Source organism: Idiotropiscis lumnitzeri, chromosome 3 (genome assembly GCF_059441095.1).
Source record: "Idiotropiscis lumnitzeri isolate Australia: NSW breed Sydney's pygmy pipehorse chromosome 3, RoL_Ilum_1.0, whole genome shotgun sequence".
NCBI lineage: Eukaryota > Metazoa > Chordata > Actinopteri > Syngnathiformes > Syngnathidae > Idiotropiscis > Idiotropiscis lumnitzeri.
The window spans coordinates 30,121,651-30,141,842 of record NC_142393.1 but is presented as its reverse complement, the minus strand read 5'-3'; the positions used below and the strand labels follow the sequence as shown (position 1 = coordinate 30,141,842).

At 38.7% G+C, this 20,192-nt stretch overlaps 1 protein-coding gene across 10 annotated transcripts; it reads right to left on the bottom strand.

Moving 5' to 3' along the window:
• Positions 1–125: 125 nt before the first annotated feature.
• LOC148340769 (tumor protein D54-like) lies at positions 126–20,192 on the bottom strand. Of its 10 annotated transcripts, none has more exons than XM_088290069.1 (9): positions 20,025–20,192; positions 16,203–16,360; positions 13,567–13,715; positions 10,151–10,198; positions 5,343–5,444; positions 4,112–4,138; positions 3,936–3,980; positions 1,763–1,811; positions 126–1,202 (listed from the first exon to the last, which is right to left on the bottom strand). In XM_088290069.1, the coding sequence occupies exons 1-9, from the start codon at positions 20,041–20,043 to the stop codon at positions 1,125–1,127; spliced, it is 675 nt and encodes a 224-aa protein (XP_088146195.1). In that variant the 5' UTR covers positions 20,044–20,192; the 3' UTR covers positions 126–1,124. The 10 variants fall into 10 exon arrangements, with proteins under 10 accessions (XP_088146195.1, XP_088146196.1, XP_088146198.1 ...); XM_088290070.1 differs by having other exon boundaries at positions 3,936–3,977; XM_088290072.1 differs by lacking the exon at positions 4,112–4,138.

Genomic DNA, 20,192 nt, shown 5'->3' with positions numbered 1-20,192 from the left:
ACGCTGGCTCTCCACTGTGAGGCGGATGTGCTAACCAGTCTGCCACAGGGATGCACCACAATATTTCACAAAGCCTTTAGATATTGAAGCTTTGTTGAGTATCTTGGAATTACACAAGCCGTGTATTCATTTAAAGGAATGCTTTATTGATAATTCATACACAATAAAACCAAAACTCATTTACCATAAGCTTTCCAATGTGATCCAATGTCACAGTAGTAAGCATCTAATCAAAGTCCAGCATAAAACTTGCACTCTTGACACGTGCAGTTACACACACCTCTGCACTTCTTTCGCATCATGTGTGTGTGAAAAACAAAAACAAAATAAACAAGTTTGACAATTGCAACCAATGTAACAAAATATGAGCTGTTGTGTGTGGCGGAAGTAAATCAAAGGAACCCTAAAGTTGGCTTGACATTTTGTTTTTTCCTGGCAGTTATCCACATTTAAAGAAAACAAACTGACAGCATGTGTAACTAGATAAATATGTCAGTGTCGTTTAGTTTGGCAGCATGTTCACGCATGTGCACACTTTTTGAGAATTCTATTTAGTAAAATGTAAAATGGCCATCCAACTACAACTTAGGGTAGTCGCTAACTCCCGGTGTGCCCGTCCAACATGGTGGTGCAGGGAGAAATATTGATGCAAAAGGTGGAGGAGTGCAAGACAAGCCCTGAAGGGAACATGCATATCAGCAAGTCAAGTCTCACGCATGTTAGTGTGTGTGCGTGTGTGTGACTTGCTACTTTTCTTCTTTGTTTCCTCCATTCAGAATGCTGGCGACAGCCTTGTAAAAACATGATGCAAAGCAGTGAAAAATTAGTTTTCATACAAAAAGTGTTCACGCTAAAGAGCTCAGTTGCTGGGATACTGCTGAGAGGAGATGCGCAGCAACCAGGCTAAATGCAACCCAGGAGTGTCCCGCACTGCAATGCGAGCATGCGTTCACACTGACAACAATGGACAGGAGGTGGAGAGAATCAGAGACAGGTCAAAGGCAGTTGGCTGGATAGCAGAGGTGCAGATGAGAGGGCACAAAAACGGTTGTGTTTTGGCGGAGGCCTTCAGCAGCGTCGCTGCAAAATGAGGTGGTGACAAGTCTCAGGTGGAATGGAGGTGTTCAGAAAGGCGGGTTCTCCTGAGTGGGGGTGGTGGAATCAGCTGGGCTCTCATCCCCTCGAGGGCCCACAACTTTGTACTGCACATGAAACAAAGTCGCAAATTAAGCTCCTTTTATGCAGTTGCAGTACATTCAAATTCATAGTTGCATCATTTCACTCAAAGCATTTTCCAAAGAGAATGTTTTTTGGTCCCTGAGACCAAATGGGCCAGATGAGGGTGGTTATTATCAGCTTGTGATGGCCCAAGGTATAAGACGGCAGGAAATAATCGTTTGAAAAAAAAAATTAAAAAAAATTTAAAAATAAAGAAGCAAAATCCATCGTGAGGAGTGAATCTGGCTCCTCGCGGACCTGTACATTGCGTGCAGTTCTTTGAACTTTGGTACTGGACACTTCCTCTGGAGGCTCCCAGGAACCGTCTACAATTCTGCTACACTGGCCAGTGCCCCCGAATACAAAAACTAAACTGTTTTGACAGCAGCATAGACAACTACTCCCACACGATCACCGCCACCCACCCTTACTGTTATTGATTTTGTCTTGTTCTATTATCAAGCACCTGAGTGTCGGTAAGAGAAAATGGGCTTTATTATTGATTTGACTTTTATGTAAATAGTGATGAAAAGACACCACTCACCTTCAGGTTGCCCATTTTGTCCTCGAACGACTTGAAGGTTGCAGAGTTCCTGTGACATGAGCACAAGGTCAATATTTCATAAATGCTAATCGCTGCTAAAATATTATAATTAAAAAAAACAACATTCTTGTTCCAGTCATAACATTATTAACTTTTAAGACTGAACCTTTTGCTGCATTCCACAAACGTGAGTAGTCTGACATTTTGAGACGAGGTGTGTGTTCATGTTTGCGGCATGCGTGTACAATTAATTATGCACTAATTAAAGTGCTTTCAAAATTTAACTAAAATGTCTGCCTTTCTCTGTTCACGCTTCTAACTGTGGGTTGCATGAAAACAGTAGATGTTAGAGCATCACCAATTAATCGGCATAAGTCAGTATGCAACCGACCTGTGTATGAGGAGATTCTGATGCAAAGATTGTAAAGATAAGCAAAGCAAAGGTACATGTACAAGGAAATATTTCACACCATTATCTCACATGCACTGCGTTTCAAAATCATATTTGTGACATAAAAGTTTGACTACTGTTAATGCCATGGCCTTCAGTATCTAATATAGGGGTGTCAAACTCTTTTTAGCTCTATTCCCAAGTGAGCTGAACTGGTAAAAATATTACGCAGATTTTTTGAGCCTTCCTGATCTCTATTCCTTGCAAATAGCAGAGGTCAATTTTAACTATTTTGTAATGTTAAAAAAAAATGTGTAAATATTTTTCCATATATCATAAAACAGTGTGTATGGAACATAAAAAAAAACCTAAAAATTAATCACTAAATAAATACAATTCAACAAGTGTCAGGAAAAAGTCACATTGAAAATATGTGGCTGTACAACTTTAAGAAATACAATGAAGGGCAAAGAATTAAATTGAATACAGGAGGACTTCGAGTAACATTTAGGAATATTTACCATTTATCCAGAGTTTGGCAACACAAGTTTATGTTCTTTCGTTACCGTTTCCTTCAACTGTGCTGACTCAGTCGGAACACTGGGTGGCCCCCATGTAATATTGTACATGACTGTCGCAGACAGAAGAAGAACAAGACCACAAAGGAGAAATAATGACATCATGTCGATTAATGTGGCGCTAGAAGAGAAAAGAAATAAGACTGAGCGGAATGTCTGGTACTAGCCTAGATTGCGACCCCCATCCATTGTGAATTTCTTTGCGGCGAATGAAAGCTTTAACCTGTGCTGGCTGGCAACCAAGCAAGATGCTAATGCGAACACTGGTGATCCACATTCTATCACTTCAACGATGGTCAAGCTATTAGCTCGGTACAAATTGACAAACACTTCAAGTGGCATAATAGGGAGCAGCCCAGCTCACAGACGAAGCATTGAAGGCATTGAAAAAAGGTCATCACTTGCTCAATGCACAAGCAATATTCATGAAGCTTACTTTTATGTCAATGGCAAAGCGTGTGCCATCAATACATAAAAAAATAATTTCTTTGGTCATCTGAGCAATGCTTGGAAATATCAAGAAATTCAACAATGTGAATGAAAGGCTTATATGGTGACGATCTGATTGAACTTCACCATACAAATTAGAAGAATCAAGATTATTGTAAAAGGGCAGTGAAATAAATTCAGAGACGTATTTTATTTGTGCACAACTAACATTTGGCGAATTTGGGGCGGCTGTTTATTCAGTCATGCTGCGTTTATTTTAAAACTTTGCCAAATCATCTTGCGGCCAAATTAATCTAATTTGTGGGCCTGATATGGCCTGCAGGCCAAACGTTTGACACCCCTAATCTAACATAATCCAATCTAATCTAATTTTGTAACAGTTTACAGTCTTTATGTTGACAGCGTTACTAATTAAGAGTCGTTTATTTTCATGAAGTTCTTTTCTGCTTTTTCATGAATCACATTTTGGGTATTATAAGAATTTAGAATATCAATGTTCTTATTGAATGTATCAACTGACATTTAATGGGCCAACATCTCGGATAATGTCTTTTTCTTTTTAATATCAGTTCATTTTTACCAATATCAGTATTCAACCAAATATCTCCTGATGGTCGGACAATCGAAGATGTTAAACAAATTCAAACAGTGTGGAACGCAGCAATAGTGACATTGTAACATGGCAAAATGATGACATTCTGACATTATCAACAAGATTATGAGAATTATTTCGACGGCATGTGTGTTACATTACCTCATAGCTGGCATACTTATGGAGTGGCGAATGGAATAGTGGCTACTTTGTAAGCGTTAAAGAGGAGACAAAGAAAAATGCACGCGTTACAACACAAAGCAGCCAGACGTACACGTTCATGCATACTCAGGCGCACGCCCACCAAATGGCAGGGAGGAAGTAGTACACAGTCTTACCTAAAGGAATTGGAAAAGGGAAGCACTCTGCAGAGCCCGCAGTAGCATTAAGATAAGCACAAAAAGGAGTGTGAGGCGAAAGCATTAGTTCACCACAGCAACAACAAGCGATGATTAAGCAAGACCAAGTTATCAAGAGCCATCACCCAAAATTGTTCAGAGCTGCTTGTTTTTGCTGTGTTTGAGCATTTTTTAGTAGTGATGCAACTAAATTAAAATGAAAACCTCCGCATTCATTTTGATTATGTAACTGGTAGTGGCATCACATGTTTTCTTTTAATCCAGAGTTTTACTCTTGAATGTTCTTTATATGCATTTTCCATGCTCTGCATAACTTTGTGGTTTAAAATCTACATGCACAAAACGTGCATGTAAAGTCATCATACGTTTGTTTTTGGTCAAAAATGTGCGCAGTGCGGCAAAATGGCTTGAACACATTGATAAAACTAAAAAAATAGGGTAAAAGGCCCCCAAAAAATGTAGGGCTGAGAATTCATACCACAATTCAAACTCACAGTGATTCCAAATGCAGTATGGCAATAAGTGTAAACATTTTAGAATTAAAAGCTTTTCTGAATGGATTGTATGGTCCTCTATTCTACAGATACAAGTTACTTTGGCACCAAATAAATTAGGTAAAACACAATCTGCACACTTAAGTTTGATGCTCACGGCCTGACACAGTTGCAGTTCCTGTCGATCAATTCTTTTGACAAATTGGGCTCTCGCTAATAGGCTGTTTTAACCGGAAATAATGGTACTTTGGTTCTGGCATCACTTCGTCCGATCAGTCTCAACACGATGGCCCAATGAGATTAACAACTCTCAAATATTGGATTTTGTTTGCCTTAGTCCACAAAAAGCAGTACGTATTGTGCGTTGTCTAGTGCTGGCACTTGATCCATTCTTGTGAAGAAAAATATAGGTTTGGTTCCCTTTGAATGTGCTAGAGCGTTTTTATTTTTGTACAGGTACATTTTAGTCACAAAGGGTAACACACTGCTGAATAATCCATTAAAGGGGAGTTTAATTTCAGAAAATATTATACAAGACTTCATAAGGATCAGCAGGCAGCCTGTTTTAGAGAGAAATAGATCTAAAACCAAAAGTATAATCAATCAGAGCAGTGGACAGAACCCGAATGAAAAGATTTTAAAAGAGTTTGAGCACTCGTGGTCCAAAGAGGTCGTGAGCACAAAGATCGAAAGAGTGCAGCCGAGCAGCGCCATACCTCATGTCGCCCAGTTTCCTACTGATGGCTGAGCTCATGGTGGTGAGAGCCGCACTGGTCTTCTGTCCCGCCTGAGAGAGGGTCTCCTGAGTCTTCTTGTATCTGCAAAAGGGAACAAGACCAGGATTGGGAGGCTTACTTTCAAAATCCATTCCAATACAGTTACATGTTAACATTATTTTAAGTTAGTAACATACTACAAATACCATAATATCTTCAAATACAATATTAATTCATTCACTGCCATTAACAACTAAAGACGTCCAAAATCAATTTTTTTTTTTTACTTGGCTGGCAGTGAATGAGTTAATAGCTTTAATTTTAATTATGCCAACACTGAATATGCTAATGAAGACTAAATACAAAATAAAATTATATACATATATACACGCACCTTGGGGTCACCAACATTTTTGTTACCGAGAGCTACTTCTCGGGTTAACGCAAAGGGCTACCAGTTTAATACACACTTCTGAAATAAATTTGTGCACAATACCTTTGTTAATGTTTTTATTATACTGTATGTCACCATTCCTTATGATATTCATTTATGTGAGGATACGGATCATTTGAATGACTCCTCACAGTAATTTGAAACCAATAACCCAAAGACAGCTGCGATCGGCAGCACGCCTGCGACCCTTGTGAGGAGAAATGGTTTGGATAATGGATGGATGGTTGGTTAAACAGCAAGATATAACACAATCAGTATGTACATTTTCATATGATTTCAGTCCGTCCTATATTAAAAATGGATTGATGCCCAAGAAAAGTGATTTCTTTTTGTATTCAAAGGTAGTTTCTTAGTAGTACTGCATAGTGTAGGGTTTTGGTTAAATTGCACTCAACATTTAAACGCTTGCGCCAAACAATGCGTATTGTGTTTGTGAACGGCTGGAGCACCACAATTGCACACACAGACAAGCATGGAAGTGGTTTAAAAAAACAAAAAACAAAAAAAACAGATCATATCAAATCGGGGCTTGGGTGATTGGTTACATTCCTATTTTACACTATTACAAAGTATGTAATCATAGTAGCATACATTATTACAGCTCCAGCAGTTGTGAAATGCGCTAGATAAATAAAATTGTATTGTATTGTACAAGCATAACTAGTTCAAATTAGGCAGTCATGTCATTATCCACACCGCTTAGCCTGTACAGCAGGCACCACCAAATGGCGGACCGCGGTCCGGTTCGGACCGGACCCATGACCTATGATGAATTTTTGCAGGGCGCATTCGCAAACGTTGGCTCTGCAATTCTAGTTAATACGGAAAAGGCGTCACTGATTTGAGCCAATCAAATCTTTTGTTTACGATCCATTGCCAATTACGCAGCAGACCGGAAGAGAGTGCTGTTGACAGTATGCCGTGCTAAAAAGTTAGCCAGGTCGATGCGTGTTGTTTTAAATGAATGGACGGAGAAAATTTAGTTGCGTTCTGGCTGCAGCAGATTCAAAACCAGTGTGCATCATATGCTCCGAGACCGTCGCAACATTGTGAAGCGCCACTACGAAACAAAGCACCGCCCTTTTGTGCAAAGTTATCCGCTAAAGTTTGAGGTGAGCGCACGCAAAAACATCGAACTTCGAGTGCAGTATACCCGATTTTTACATTTTCGTTTACAGCCCAGCGGCATGCAAACGAATGTTCACTAAAAGTAAACTAAAACATTCAGTGATGGGGAAGTTGCGAAGGAGTGCTTAAATGGGGTTGCACAAACATTATTTAAAGGGAAACACAAAGCCCAGATGTGTGAAATAATCTACCAAATCCAATGGCCCTGACTCCGTTCTAACCCAGATTTAAGTCACTGGCAGGGCAGTCACAAACTAATTTTTCTCATTAAGAGAAGTTAAAAAATATTCAAAAGAAAAGGTGGTGTTAAGGACGCCAAGAACTCCAAGTATGCTGATATTGTCTTATTCGGCACCCGTTGGCCGCCTGTATTAGCAGCTCCAGTATAAGTGCCTAACAGATAGCCGCAAAGAAAGTGCCCCATATAGGCGGGCGAGAGTCTGCGGACTGCTTTTCAAAGGCAGTGTAAATAGATGAAGTTGCATTTCCCAGTGATCACTTAACAAATCATCCATCCATCCATTATCTGTAACGCTTCTCCTCACTCGGGTCGGGGAGCCTATCCCAGCTGTCTTCGGGCAGTAGGCCGGATGCACCCTAAACTGGTTGCCTGCCAATCGCAGGGCACACAAAGACGAACAAGCATCGGCGCTCACACTCATACCGAGGGGCAATTTCGAGTGTCAGGCTTACACAAATTTGCTGTTTCCAGAGAGCGGCATTCCGTCCTAGGGAGATCTCATCCGCCCATTTGTGAGGGGGCGCAGGATGAAAAGTTTTTAAGAAAGGTCGGACCAAGCAAGGACGGAAGTGGGTTTTTGTCCAACCCCACAATCGTCCCTAACCAGGTCAAGTACCCACGGACGTGTTGTATTTGGTTCTTTTTAAAAAGAAAGACCGCTGTTCTCTTCTGAGTGACCTTTATTAACTGCCTGCAATAACACTGTAGAGTCTTTTTTTTTTCCCATGCGCGTTCCCTGCAGTAACAATGTACTCACAGGCATAGTTTCTGGCCTCTTGCGGTTCAACACGTCATACCATCGTTTACACCACAGGACTCCCATTTCACTGACTGACAAACACGCCGAGCCCGTCTTGCACGTGTAACCACTACAGACTGTATGTATGACTCGGAATGCATGGGTCGTAGGAAAAAGGTAGATAGCAATTTTGTTTCGTTATCTAACTGTTAACCTTCAGTACATACCTTATCCAGTTGCATGCCAAGTATGTAGTTGTCTGGGACATCTCTAGAGCGTGAAAATCTCTCCAAACACTCATTCATACTCATGCCAGTGCTGTCGTATAATTAAAGTTACAAACCAGAAGTGAAATTATTTCGTTCTCCTCATTAAAATAATATCGTGTTAATAGGTACTCCAAGCCGGTAACTGGAAGTGAATAGGAAATTAGCTTACACTCACACTAACACGATGTCCTTTATGGTACGGTAACATATTACGGTAGTACTACGACCACCACTCTTTGACATCGAAGAAGAAAGATCTCACTCACACTCTCGCCAAATGGAGTGATGCCTTCATGAACTGGGAAATATTAGTACTCAAAGTAACAGAACATATTTGCCACAAGCCCTCATTGGCATCACCTAAAAATAAAACACATACGTTTGTTGCAATAAACTACGTTATGCTGCAGAAAAAAAGTCTGTTCCTCTTAACATTCACATAAGGATTTTTTTTATGCTTGTACCATGTGCATTAATTTTGTAAATCAATTTACTACTATTAAATTATACATACTACTACTTTGCATTTTATTCACTAGTGAAGAAAATCAAAACGTTTTGGATAACGGTTAAATAAAAACTAAAGTAAAAACCAATGTAAATGTTTATTTTAGTTTTCTTTAGCCCAGTACAGTTTCCTAATTTACTAGCGTAGTTTGATTTCATTTCATTCATTTACATTTGAAAAAAGGCTGAGTGCCCAAGAAGAGTGACATTTGTTTTCAAGAATTTATTTTTATATATATTCATTGATGGTTTTTAGTATTAGTGCAACTCTGCATAGTTTTGGTTCCATTTTAAAATGCACTAAACAAATACAATTACAAAAAGTTTTAAGGCCACAGTATTACCTTCAATTTAGACTGCACCATCATTTAGAAACATCTCAGAACCACTGGTACAAGCTGCAAAGTTAAATCAAAGTTGAATGCTGTATCATCTTATTATTTTTACATACCTTTAAGAATTCAAGCTGTTAACTAATTATGGTTATATAGGAGCAGCTGCTTCCTAGTGTGACATGCCACAATTTACATATGATCCGATTAGTTGGTGATTAGTCGACGACTAGAATAATCGTTTGTGGCAGCCTTAGTCGCAAAAAGACTTCACTGCACTTCACGTCAAAGACGAGGAAGTAAATGGGAAGTGCGGCACACAAAACAACTCCGTCCGGAGCGCACTCTGCAACTCTTTTTTTTTTCCATGCGGGAATTATGTCAACAAGCACCACATAAGCTTATTGTTTTACTGATTTTGACTGTCTGTCATGTACTGACCACAATGTTTTTTTTGTCTTTTTAAACCGAACGTGACACGGGTCTTCTTGGGCAAGGGAACTTCTTTTTACTCTGACTCAGCTGACAATTCATCCTCAGAATCGTCTGAGTATAGTATTTTGAAGCAGATGTAATGCCTCCTCTAATCAATAAGACTACCATAAAATTCTACCAAGGGAATGAAATGTATATAGAATTAGATATATTTAGAATTAGATATAGATTAGATGCCAGAAGCATGACCATTTATATGTGCAGAGTAGCAACACATCAACATTTCCAGACCATCAAAATGACGGCTCTTGTAGTCTTGTAGTCTTAAATAATGTTGATGTATGAATTATGAAACCTCTGCCGCTAGAGCTTCGTTCCAACGGTGGCATCATGCATAGATGATTTTTTTTTGGAAGACAATTATTTTTAAGAATATAGACGGAAGCGTAAGGACGCAAGGCTGCCCAGGTTGCGAACGGAGGACAGAGGTGCAAGATGGGGTAAAGTGCCCTGAAATTGCCCAAAAAATTGCTACCACTATTTTTTGGATGTAACCATGAAAAATAAGGAGATGCTCCTCCAACAACAGCAGCAGCAAACAGACAACACAGGGCTGGGTCACCCAAAATGAAATGCTCCAAATAAGCCAACAAGCAGCTCAAATCAGGCCAGGTAGAGAAACAGTAAAAATGGATCAACTCACGCTTCAGAGTGGGTAATGTCATCCAAAGTTGCCGAGGCAGACACATATCTGAAGACACAACAGCAGGATCAATAAATGTATGCAGTGTAGCGTCTGATGTTCTCACATCAACATTTACACGATATTTGACAGTTCACAACCAGTGCTGTCATCGATGAATACATTTTCCACCAGAACATCTCAACTTGACAGCACAATACATTCTCTACGAAAACAAAGTTCAATATGGTGAGTGGTTGACACTATAATTAATTACATGCTGGGTGAGAGAATGAGTTCACATAAAACGTGTTTTTGTGAGACACAGCCAATATAAAATTGTATTGATATCTTTTTTTAAAGCAATATGAAATCAGATGTATACATCGATATAGTTCAAATTTGCTCTGTGCTCTGCTGTGCTCCAAACGAAATTATGAGGTTGATTATTTTACTTAAAACACATTACTTGATTTGTTTTTCTTTACTTAGAAACGTTTACTAGGGTTTGTCATATTGTAATTTTCCTTATTCACATCTCTGGATTTTTCAGAAAAGATAAGAAAATCTATCATTTGATTTCAATAAACCATTTATAGCAGGGGTGGGCAAACTTTTTGATTGGCGGTCCACAATGTGTTGTAAAATTTGACAAAGGGGCCAGACCAGGAGCAGAAGGATGGAGCGTTTTGGTAACCTCGCCTCATTGGAGAAAAAAAAAATACATTGAATTTTAAATGAAAGTTAACAAAAACATTACAACAATATATATGTCTTTGAAAAACCGCAATACTTAGAAAATAAAACATTAACAAGGTTTAATCATTTAATTTTTTTCAAGTTCGGCGGGCCGGCTTAAAACGTTTACCGAGCCGCATGTGGCCCCCAGGCCATACCTTGCCCACACCTGATTTACAGTAATCAAACTAAAAAAACCTATTTATTGCATTTTGATGAATATATAGATCACAGAAAAAGATTGGCCTATTTAATCTTAGTCTATTTTCAATTTAGCTCTATTTCTATTTAATTTTCCTGTTGTTATGCAGCTATTATGTTTACATTTCATTACTTAAACAACTTAGCAGCAAACTACTTGTAATATGTTTGGCTTTGACTGAACATTTGCTCTCACTTTGCAAAAATAAATAAATAAATCAGAAAATACAATATATCGTCTATCAATATTAAGCGAAAATATATCGGCACATGACATTCAGTCTATCGCCCAGCCCTAACATGATGAGCATAAAAGTCAGTCTTTATACTGCACGTTTGCTACAATTTTTCTGGCGGAATGGTGGTACATGGGAGGGGGCAAGTAATTTAACAGCAAGTTAGTTTGTCAGAAGACTCGCATTCTAAGGCAAAAAGAAATGCCTTATTTCACCGACAGGGACAACAAGAAGGACAAAGTTAAGACCGATTTATCAACAGGATGCAGGAGTACAATATTACAGAAAAACATGAAGTGGACACAGCGAATAAAGCAGAATTCCAAGGTCCCTATTGTTCAGTACAAGCTTTTTTTTCTGTTCTCAGAAATGAAACTCATTTTTGAGAGCCGAAATGAGTAAGAAAACTCAAAACACTTTGGGCCTGATGAAAAAAGTTATCCATTTTTAAGAGGTCCAATGATTACAAAAAAATGGCTCTAGAGTAGAACTAAACAATTTTAGAAAAAGATTTATTCATGACTTTTTTTTTTTTTTTCAAGCTTCAGTGCAATATTCACTATGTGCACTAACATTTATACAAATGATAAACTTGGATAATTCCACCAAAAGCTTAAAAGCTATTATTCTTATAAATGCTTAGACAAAGATATTCAAAAGAGGCAGCCCTTTTTCATGCATTTGAAAATGGTTCAATACAGCAAAACCAACTGCTTGCCGCCATGTATAAATATGATTTTATGTGTAACAGTGTATGTAAAAATGCATGTTTAAGCCAAAAATGTGTTAATTTTTTTACTAATGTTCTTTGTACATGAATGTAAAAATTATATGTAAATATTTGTTTCCATATTTTTGTGAGACTTTATAACTGCTTCAAAGCAATTTGGCCTGGAGTTCATATTATGGTATGCAGTAACTCGAATCCCATCGCAGGCCGGTTTTACAACATGGAAACTTTTTAGTTGTCATTCTGATTCAAATCATTCCGAATGAAGATCTTTTGTCACCTGTTTACATGTGACATGATCTTTTCCGATCCACCTGTCAAACAAATCAGCCATGTTACAGCCGTGTGACTCGCGGACATCAATGAAAACATCACGTGATTTATCAAGATTGAATTCATTCATCTACGTAGCACGGTGTTGGCTATTGTTTTAACACTTTCATTAAAGCAGCATCTTGATAAAAACAAGTTACCAGTACTTTAAAACAAGTTGGCGTGTCACGGACGAGCTCTGCTCGATGTCATTTTAAAGTGTGTATAGACCTAAAAAACACCTTAAAAGGGGGGGGGGGGCGTCTCGGTCCAGTTGTATGGTCTGCACCAAGATTCATTTGTGTGTATTCACACCTGCATAAAAAGCCTGGACCAGCGTGACAAACGAACCCTGAGTGTCTAGCAGCTTCAAAAGAAAAGACCTGTCAGGAATATGGGTGACAGCGTCACGTAGATAAACGCTTTTGCTAGTGTGACCTGTGTGCAAGTGGCATGTCACTGATTGGTAATCTTGAGGGATAGGAGACCTTTAAAAAAAAAAAGCCAAAATTTCATTGTCTGAGTTTGTGATTTCGATCCCAAAATGATACATCATTCAGCCCACATACATACAGACGCGAACTTAAGGATAAAAAAAGTCCATGTTTTGATCTCAATCCTATCAAAACTTTTGTGAAACTGAATGGCAGACCATGAAAAGGCATGTCAGAGCAAGCTGGCCTTCAAACTTAGCCCAGTTACACCACTTGTGTCAGGAGAGCTGGGCAAAAATTCCTGCCAAATACTGTGAGAAGCTTGTGAAAGTATATCCAAAACGTTTAACCCACTTTTTTCAACGTTTAAGGCCATTGTAGCAAATATTAATGTACTCAACGTAAACTTCTGACTTTGACTAAAGAACAATTGCCTTCCAAAATTCTTCCTTTGTTATTCTGGCATTCAGCAAACATTCACATGTTTTGGTTCTACTAAAAATAATAATAATATATATTTTTTTAATTTTCCCTCATGTGGAGCTTCAAAGTAATGTTTACTGATAAGAAGACCAGGTGTAATTGGTTATTCTGTATGTGTGAGGTTCAATGATTTTGCATGTGACGGCCGTAGTCTCCAAGTAGACAGAGCTGCTAACAACATACAAGCTCCGTTCACCTTTTATATTTGTTATAAGGCATCTTAAAAACCAAAAAGACGTAGCAGAAGGTTGTGTACATCTAAATAGTGAAAGCATGAGAATCAAAGTGTGTACAAATACATACGCGCTGGACGTCTGGACATCCTGCCAGCTCTTAGTGAGATTTTGCTTTAACTCGTTGAGAGGGCTGAGGCCCAGTTTCCTCTTGAGCTCCGTGGCGTGTCTCTCCTTGGCGGACAGCACCTGACGAAGGGTGTTGATCTCCTCCTCCACCTGAAAAGCAGCAAATATGCGATGCATGAAAAATAATCCCCTTCTTACAGCTAAATGAGGCCAAGAAGGCCTGCGACAAATAAGAAAGCCAACCTTGGGAAAATAGGGCTGGCTTATTCATGTGTTAAAAGTTAGAGAAGGTAAGATTATACCTGTACATATGACGTAAAATGTTCCAATTTCAAAAATCAGCAGCATACATTACACGCAACGACCGCACCTCGTCTATGAAACCACAGTAAAAGCTGAATCATTTCACTTTTCATTTTCAGTCATGAAATTGGACGATGCAACATATGGCCACAGTTTTATTGGACAATTTAGCCCTTCGCTTTCATTCTCAAATCATTTGACCGGAGGATGTGTTTAGATTGGTCACCACTCAGTACCGCATTCAGAGACACCACAAACACTTTCATTTTATTTGACATATGATCATTGCACGTCATCTGTGAGCACAGGCACTCAAATTTATCAGTCACACACTCACAAGTAAACAGCATGGTGAATTTTTAATTTTTTAAACTTTGCGATTCTATCGCAAATGCAATTAATGGTTCATCACTAACCCGAAACGCTTAACCTCAAAAAGGTCACCAGCATAAGATGCTAAATATGAAATAATTATTGAATATCATCATATTAATATCATGAATATATTGCCAGGGCCACCACACCTAAAAAGATAGACGAAATTAGAATACTTTCTGTCACCAACAAGAAAGCAAATGTGGATTAAAGTAACATACCGGCGGTAGTTTGCGGGGCCTCCTTTTTGTGTCAAATATTGCTGGAAAATAATATCTCTAAAAAGCTTGTCGGCAGCAGGAAGCATTAACTGCCCTAACATTTCCTGGGAGACAGCTGCGTTGACTGTGGACTTGATAAAAGACTATTAATAGACGACACAGCAGCAAGTGACATGGCTCCCAAACTATCACTTGACTGTGGAAACTTCACACCGGACTTTAATGAGACTCTCGCTGTTCTGCTGTTCTTCTGGTATCTATTGTATGTGTTTAAATTTGTGCTCTAATTTCCCTCTATTTTATATTACACCTTATGGAAAGCGCTTTGTTACAGCTCTAGCTGTAGGGAAATGCGCTACTTAAATAAAGTCGGCAGATTTTTCAATCGTAGTTGCTTGACTTCTTCATCCCCATCACTTGTCCACCTTTCATTTTCCGAAGTACTTTGCAAAGGAACCTGGATGCTCACAGAGCGCCATTTTAAATTCTTTTTGTGACCTTTTATGAAGGGTGTCAATGATGGTTTTCTGCACAACCGTTAAGTCAGCAGTCTTTTATGAGGTTTGGAAACCTACTAAACTCGACTGAGACCGTTTAAAATGCACGGCACTCATGCTGTAGACAAACAACCAAGAAAATATCTTTTTTTTTTTCTATTCTTTCTACTTTGATAGGGGTTAATGCTGAAAAACCGGTTCCAGGAGAAATAAAGCATATTACAAGAGGAAAAAATAAACAGAAAGCAAATACCGATGTGAATCTCATTTGTCCTTTTTTATGGGAATTAAAAAAAAATCTATTTAAACAGGACATCAGAATTTTGTGAAAAAAATCTAATTGAAAGCATCCACCCAGCCCCAAGATAAATAGCACAAAATGACACAACGATAGGACAAAAGTGCACCAAAAGACAAAGCAGGGCTCGACCTAAGCGTTTTTGCTCTCATAGATTGCAAGTCAAAATTCACACACAATCATTTTGCGTCTCATTGAAACACAATTAATAGCAAAAATTATTTTTTTTTTTTTACTTTTTCTGATAACTGAACCACATAGACTGTCCAAAAAAAGAGTCACTCATAAGTTTATCACCTCCATGGCAGCGAATAAGCTACATTTTGCATGCACATGCACCCACACGCACACGCACACACACACGCGCACACACACAATTAAATAGGATGGGAAAACAGGAATGAATTGTTTTGTTGTGACGATAATTAGCTAGGAGCAAGAAGGCCTAGATTAAACGTATTTAAATAAAGTACATTGAATATTCATATGATAGTTTGTTTTTACAGTATAGTCCTGAGTTAGTTTTTTTTTTTTTTTTAAATCAATTTAGCTTCGCTTAAAATCCCATTGAAAAATTCCAAGTTTGACCTGAAATGTATATAAGCGTTTCAGATTGCACTACAAAAATTTCTTTAAACAAGAAAAAGCTTCTATTCACAATGTGAATTGAATAAATGAAAAACACGATCACAGAAAAAAAGGAACTTAAATGTTCATCCATTATATATTAATCTTTATTGTTAAATAACACCCTTTCCTCACGTGCCTACCGATAAATGCGCAAGAATTTCTCTACAAATGTTGAATGTTGCTCCTCAAATCATATTGATTTCAAAAACTGCTCCTCAAGAAAAAAAGTTACGTAATGAGACAAACGCGAATGTACAAAATGACTTGAGCACAACAAGACAAAATGATGCACTGGAAAAAAAGTCGGTGTCACCTTAGAGAGCTCATTGCGAAGATCCTCAGCTTCTTCATCCGTCAGGCCTGGTGGGAGGGAGTTGCCAGAGTTCCCCAGTGCACCTTCCATTGGAAAATCGGGCAGGCTGCCGGAATGTTCCACGGGCAGTCCCTTGTTGGGGGAGTCTAGGTTGACATCTACACCAAAAGAGACAGGGAAGGTAAACGTGAAACATGAAGCATAGATACTTTTGTGCATTAAAAATTACATGTAAACTACAAAAAAGACAACAACAGTTTCTTTTAATGGTTAAGTATGGCAGAGTTTAAGGTGTCCCTTATTTCACTGCCCCTGCGGTTGTAAAACCTCTGATGTCATGACTGATTTGACTGTTGCAGCAAAAGGTGGATGTCACCAGCGAATGACCCAGGGTTCGCGGTTAACTTTAAAAACTGCTTGCCCATAGGGCAAGTGCCACTAAAATTTGCCTTGCCCGAGTGGCCAAATTACTTGCCCGACTTGGGCAAGTGACAATTTTTTTTCTCTAAGAATAAAATGTTTATGGTTGTAAAATGTGCGCCACAAATGTAAATAAACATAATCTGATAAGCATAAATTAATCTTGTTTTCATCATCAACCATGAAACCGTACTCACAACAGCAAATGCATCATCCTGTGCAGTTATTGAAAATGTTAATTGTAGTTTTAATAATTAACAAATCTGCATGTTAAATTGGGAAAATGATATTACAGCAATCCAGATGATCAATTTTAAGTCCAGGAGAGCGTATTAATTGAGGAATCACATGAGTAAATTATGAGTGTGGCAAATTTGTGTATTCCTTTAAGACCAGTGCCTGTGGTGCTGCCTCCATAAGTTTCATAGCATAAACAGAACACAGTCACTGACACTATGTCAGGTCACATCATGGAGCTAATGAATTAACAGCCAATAATCAAATATTACTCCCTTCCTTACTCACAACTGAATTGTCTGCTTAAAAATATTCCAGCTATTTTAGTCATGTCAGAGGAATCCGAAATGTTCGGATTTGAACGAACTCGTCGCCACTTGTAAACATGTGCAGAAGGTAAGAAAACTTCCGGCTGTCAATTTTCGGCCGAAATATCGTAGGTTTTTGTTGTTTTTCAAACTTCAAATGAGGATGCAACTACAGCGAGTTCCAATACTGCGGGATTTTATTGACGTCCACTTTAACGCGACATTCACTGAACTAACTGATCCCCGTAGCGCCCGCCCATTGCCCCCGATAAGGCCAATGGACCATACCACAACAAAAGGGGGTGTCTGGGTTAAACCATCACCATACAGTGCACACAAACAGATCACACCACAGTTTTCGTCGAAATTAAAGATATTTGGCTGCTTTAAAAAATGCTTGCCCGGTCGGGCAAGTTGCCCATAATTTTACCTTGCCCGTGGCCAAATTTCACTTGCCCCGGGCAATCGGGAAGCGGTTAACCGCGAACCCTGTGACCTCTGAACCCAAAAGTAAATCGGCAAAACTATAGATTAGAATACGTTCTAATATTACTCTAAAGCCTGTCCTGTATGTGTTCGATCAAGACAACATACAGTAATTTCTCTTTCTCATAGTTTAATTTTCAACATAAAAGGAAGAGCATAAAAACACAATGTGGGAACTGGGGAAGACAACCAAACATTTACTAGAGTATAAAAAGGTATTAAAAATTAAACATGTCTCAAAAAAAGAGAACATCTCAGTCAGACATCTTTTGACAATACACGCATAGTACCTCAGCACCAAGTACTCGGCCAGTGCATCCTTTTGGAAAACAATTTGAGGCGCATTCCCCCAAGTTTGAATCACGACAACTGGACTGTTCATTTGTAGAAGACGTTTCACGTTTAATCAAAAAGGCTTCTTTGGTTCTAATAATAAAAAAAAAACTTTTTAGATTTAAGTTGAAACATCAACAAAAAAGTTGAAAACAGTCCAGTTGACTTGATTCAAACTGCGGACTTGGATGACTGAAAGTCGACAGACATTTTGATGATGCAGACTTCTCTTACCTTCCATGAGACTGTATGTATATGGTCCTGCGCAAAACTTTTGTTAATGTAAACCAGGTGTGGGCAAACTACGGCCTTGGGGCCACATTAAACGTTTTAAATTGGGCCCACCGAACTTGAAAAAAAATTACATGAATAAACCTTGTTAATGTTTTATTTTCTAAATACTGTGGTGTATCAAATACATATTTTGTTGTAATGCTTTTGTTCACTTTCATTTCGAATTAAATGGGTTTTTTTTCTCCGATGAGGTGAGGTTACCAAAACACTCCATCCATCTGCTCCTGGTCCAGCCCTTCTGCCAAATATTAGAACCCTTTGTGGCCCACCAATCAAAGAGTTTGCTCACCCCTGATATAAACAGAGGAGCAGAATGACTGAGTGAGTTACTGAAAAGACTTGTCACACATTGAACATAAAGCATAGCCATGTGCATATTCAGCATCTGTTTCATAAAATGTGCCTCCTGGGCGGTAGTTTGCCCATTTAGATTTAGATGAATTTTGACATTGCGAGCATTTAATGCTTATAATATTACAAAATTGATTTGGTTTCAGAATGCAGTGCTTAGTTTTGATTTTTGAGATATGTACAATGAAACATAAATTGCACAAAATTACATTATAGCGGAGTTCATTATTTTATTTGATATTAATTGATTTCTGTCAGAAACATTTTATTTGCTTATTACTGAGATTGATATCCACATTCGGGCAAACTTTGCTTCAGTTTACATTTGGTTATTGTATATAGGAGCAATATTTGATAGCATTTCTCATTTGATACAGGTTTAATGTCACTACAAAATAAAAAGATAAAACATACATAATAAAAGTGAGTTACATATTTTTTTATAGACCAACTGAAAATATATCAGGGAATATTTTCGCGAGATAAAAAAGACCAATATTGTGATAGATTTCTTTTTCCCCAAAACCGACCAGATTTACACACAGTTGCTCAGGGCACAGGGAACGGCAAGTGCTGCGTAATGAACAATGTTAACAAATAGTAAAATAAAATAAAAATATGCTGTCAAAGGATGCCCCTTGAACATGCCTGCATGCTCCCTCAAGAATCAGCTAACAAAGATTTTAGATATTTAAGGAAAGTAAGCACAGACATCTGTGGGATCGATGCTATGGATAACTTAAAGACAACGATAACGACCCTGTGGGACGCCATGAAGCACTTTTAAGCGCACAAGATTGTCACTTTCAATCTGTCATTTATTAGCAAGCCAACAGGTACAAATGCAGACAAAGAAATATTGCGCTATGCTCGATTTAAAATGACAGATTTTTTATTTCATACACATCCTCAGAGACTGTCGGTGACTTGAGGCTCTCAAGCAGAGATAGCGTTGGAACTAGCCGGACATGACGTCAGCATAGCTTTCCGTGTCAGCTGTCAACAAGACGGCCTCGCCAGCAGTGTAACTACCAGCAAATTTGCTTTCCAAATGTCACCCAAACAAGTTCACATTTGCCTTCATTTCGATACGGGGTAGAATATAAATACGAAGTGGAAGGCGCTCCAAGTCAAAGTAAAATGTGCCAAACACACCACACATTCCAATAACATATTTTCTGTGGCATCGCGACCATGTAGCATGTAGCGACGAGCCTATTTTGTCCTGTTCGGCCCTCAACACAATGACTCTCTTTGTGATCATACACAAACTTTTTCCTGTACCTTGTACCGTCTTTATTTCAGGCTTGAACTGACATTTACACAGATCTTGCGATGCTAATGTAAGCTACACGCTAGCCAATTTTGGCCACGAAGGAACATTGATGGTTACCTTGGCCGACGGGATCCATTGCGTCCACTTAAATGGTTCTTCGAGTCGTCTTTGACAAACCCTGACTTGCACAGAACGTCGTCCGCTGTGCATGAAGCGGACCCGTTGCTCCAACTGAGGATGTGGGCACACTCCTTCTTCTTCTTATGGAGTTTTATGGCGGTTGGA

Bases quoted from the DNA above. Each gene is read 5' to 3' on its own strand.
- LOC148340769 (XM_088290069.1), bottom strand. The intron at 4,139-5,342 runs GTATGGCGCTGC...CGGGCTCTGCAG, and splicing joins AGGAAACTGGGCGACATGAG to AGTGCTTCCCTTTTCCAATT. The intron at 3,981-4,111 runs GTAAGACTGTGT...ACGCTTACAAAG, and splicing joins CCCTTTTCCAATTCCTTTAG to TAGCCACTATTCCATTCGCC.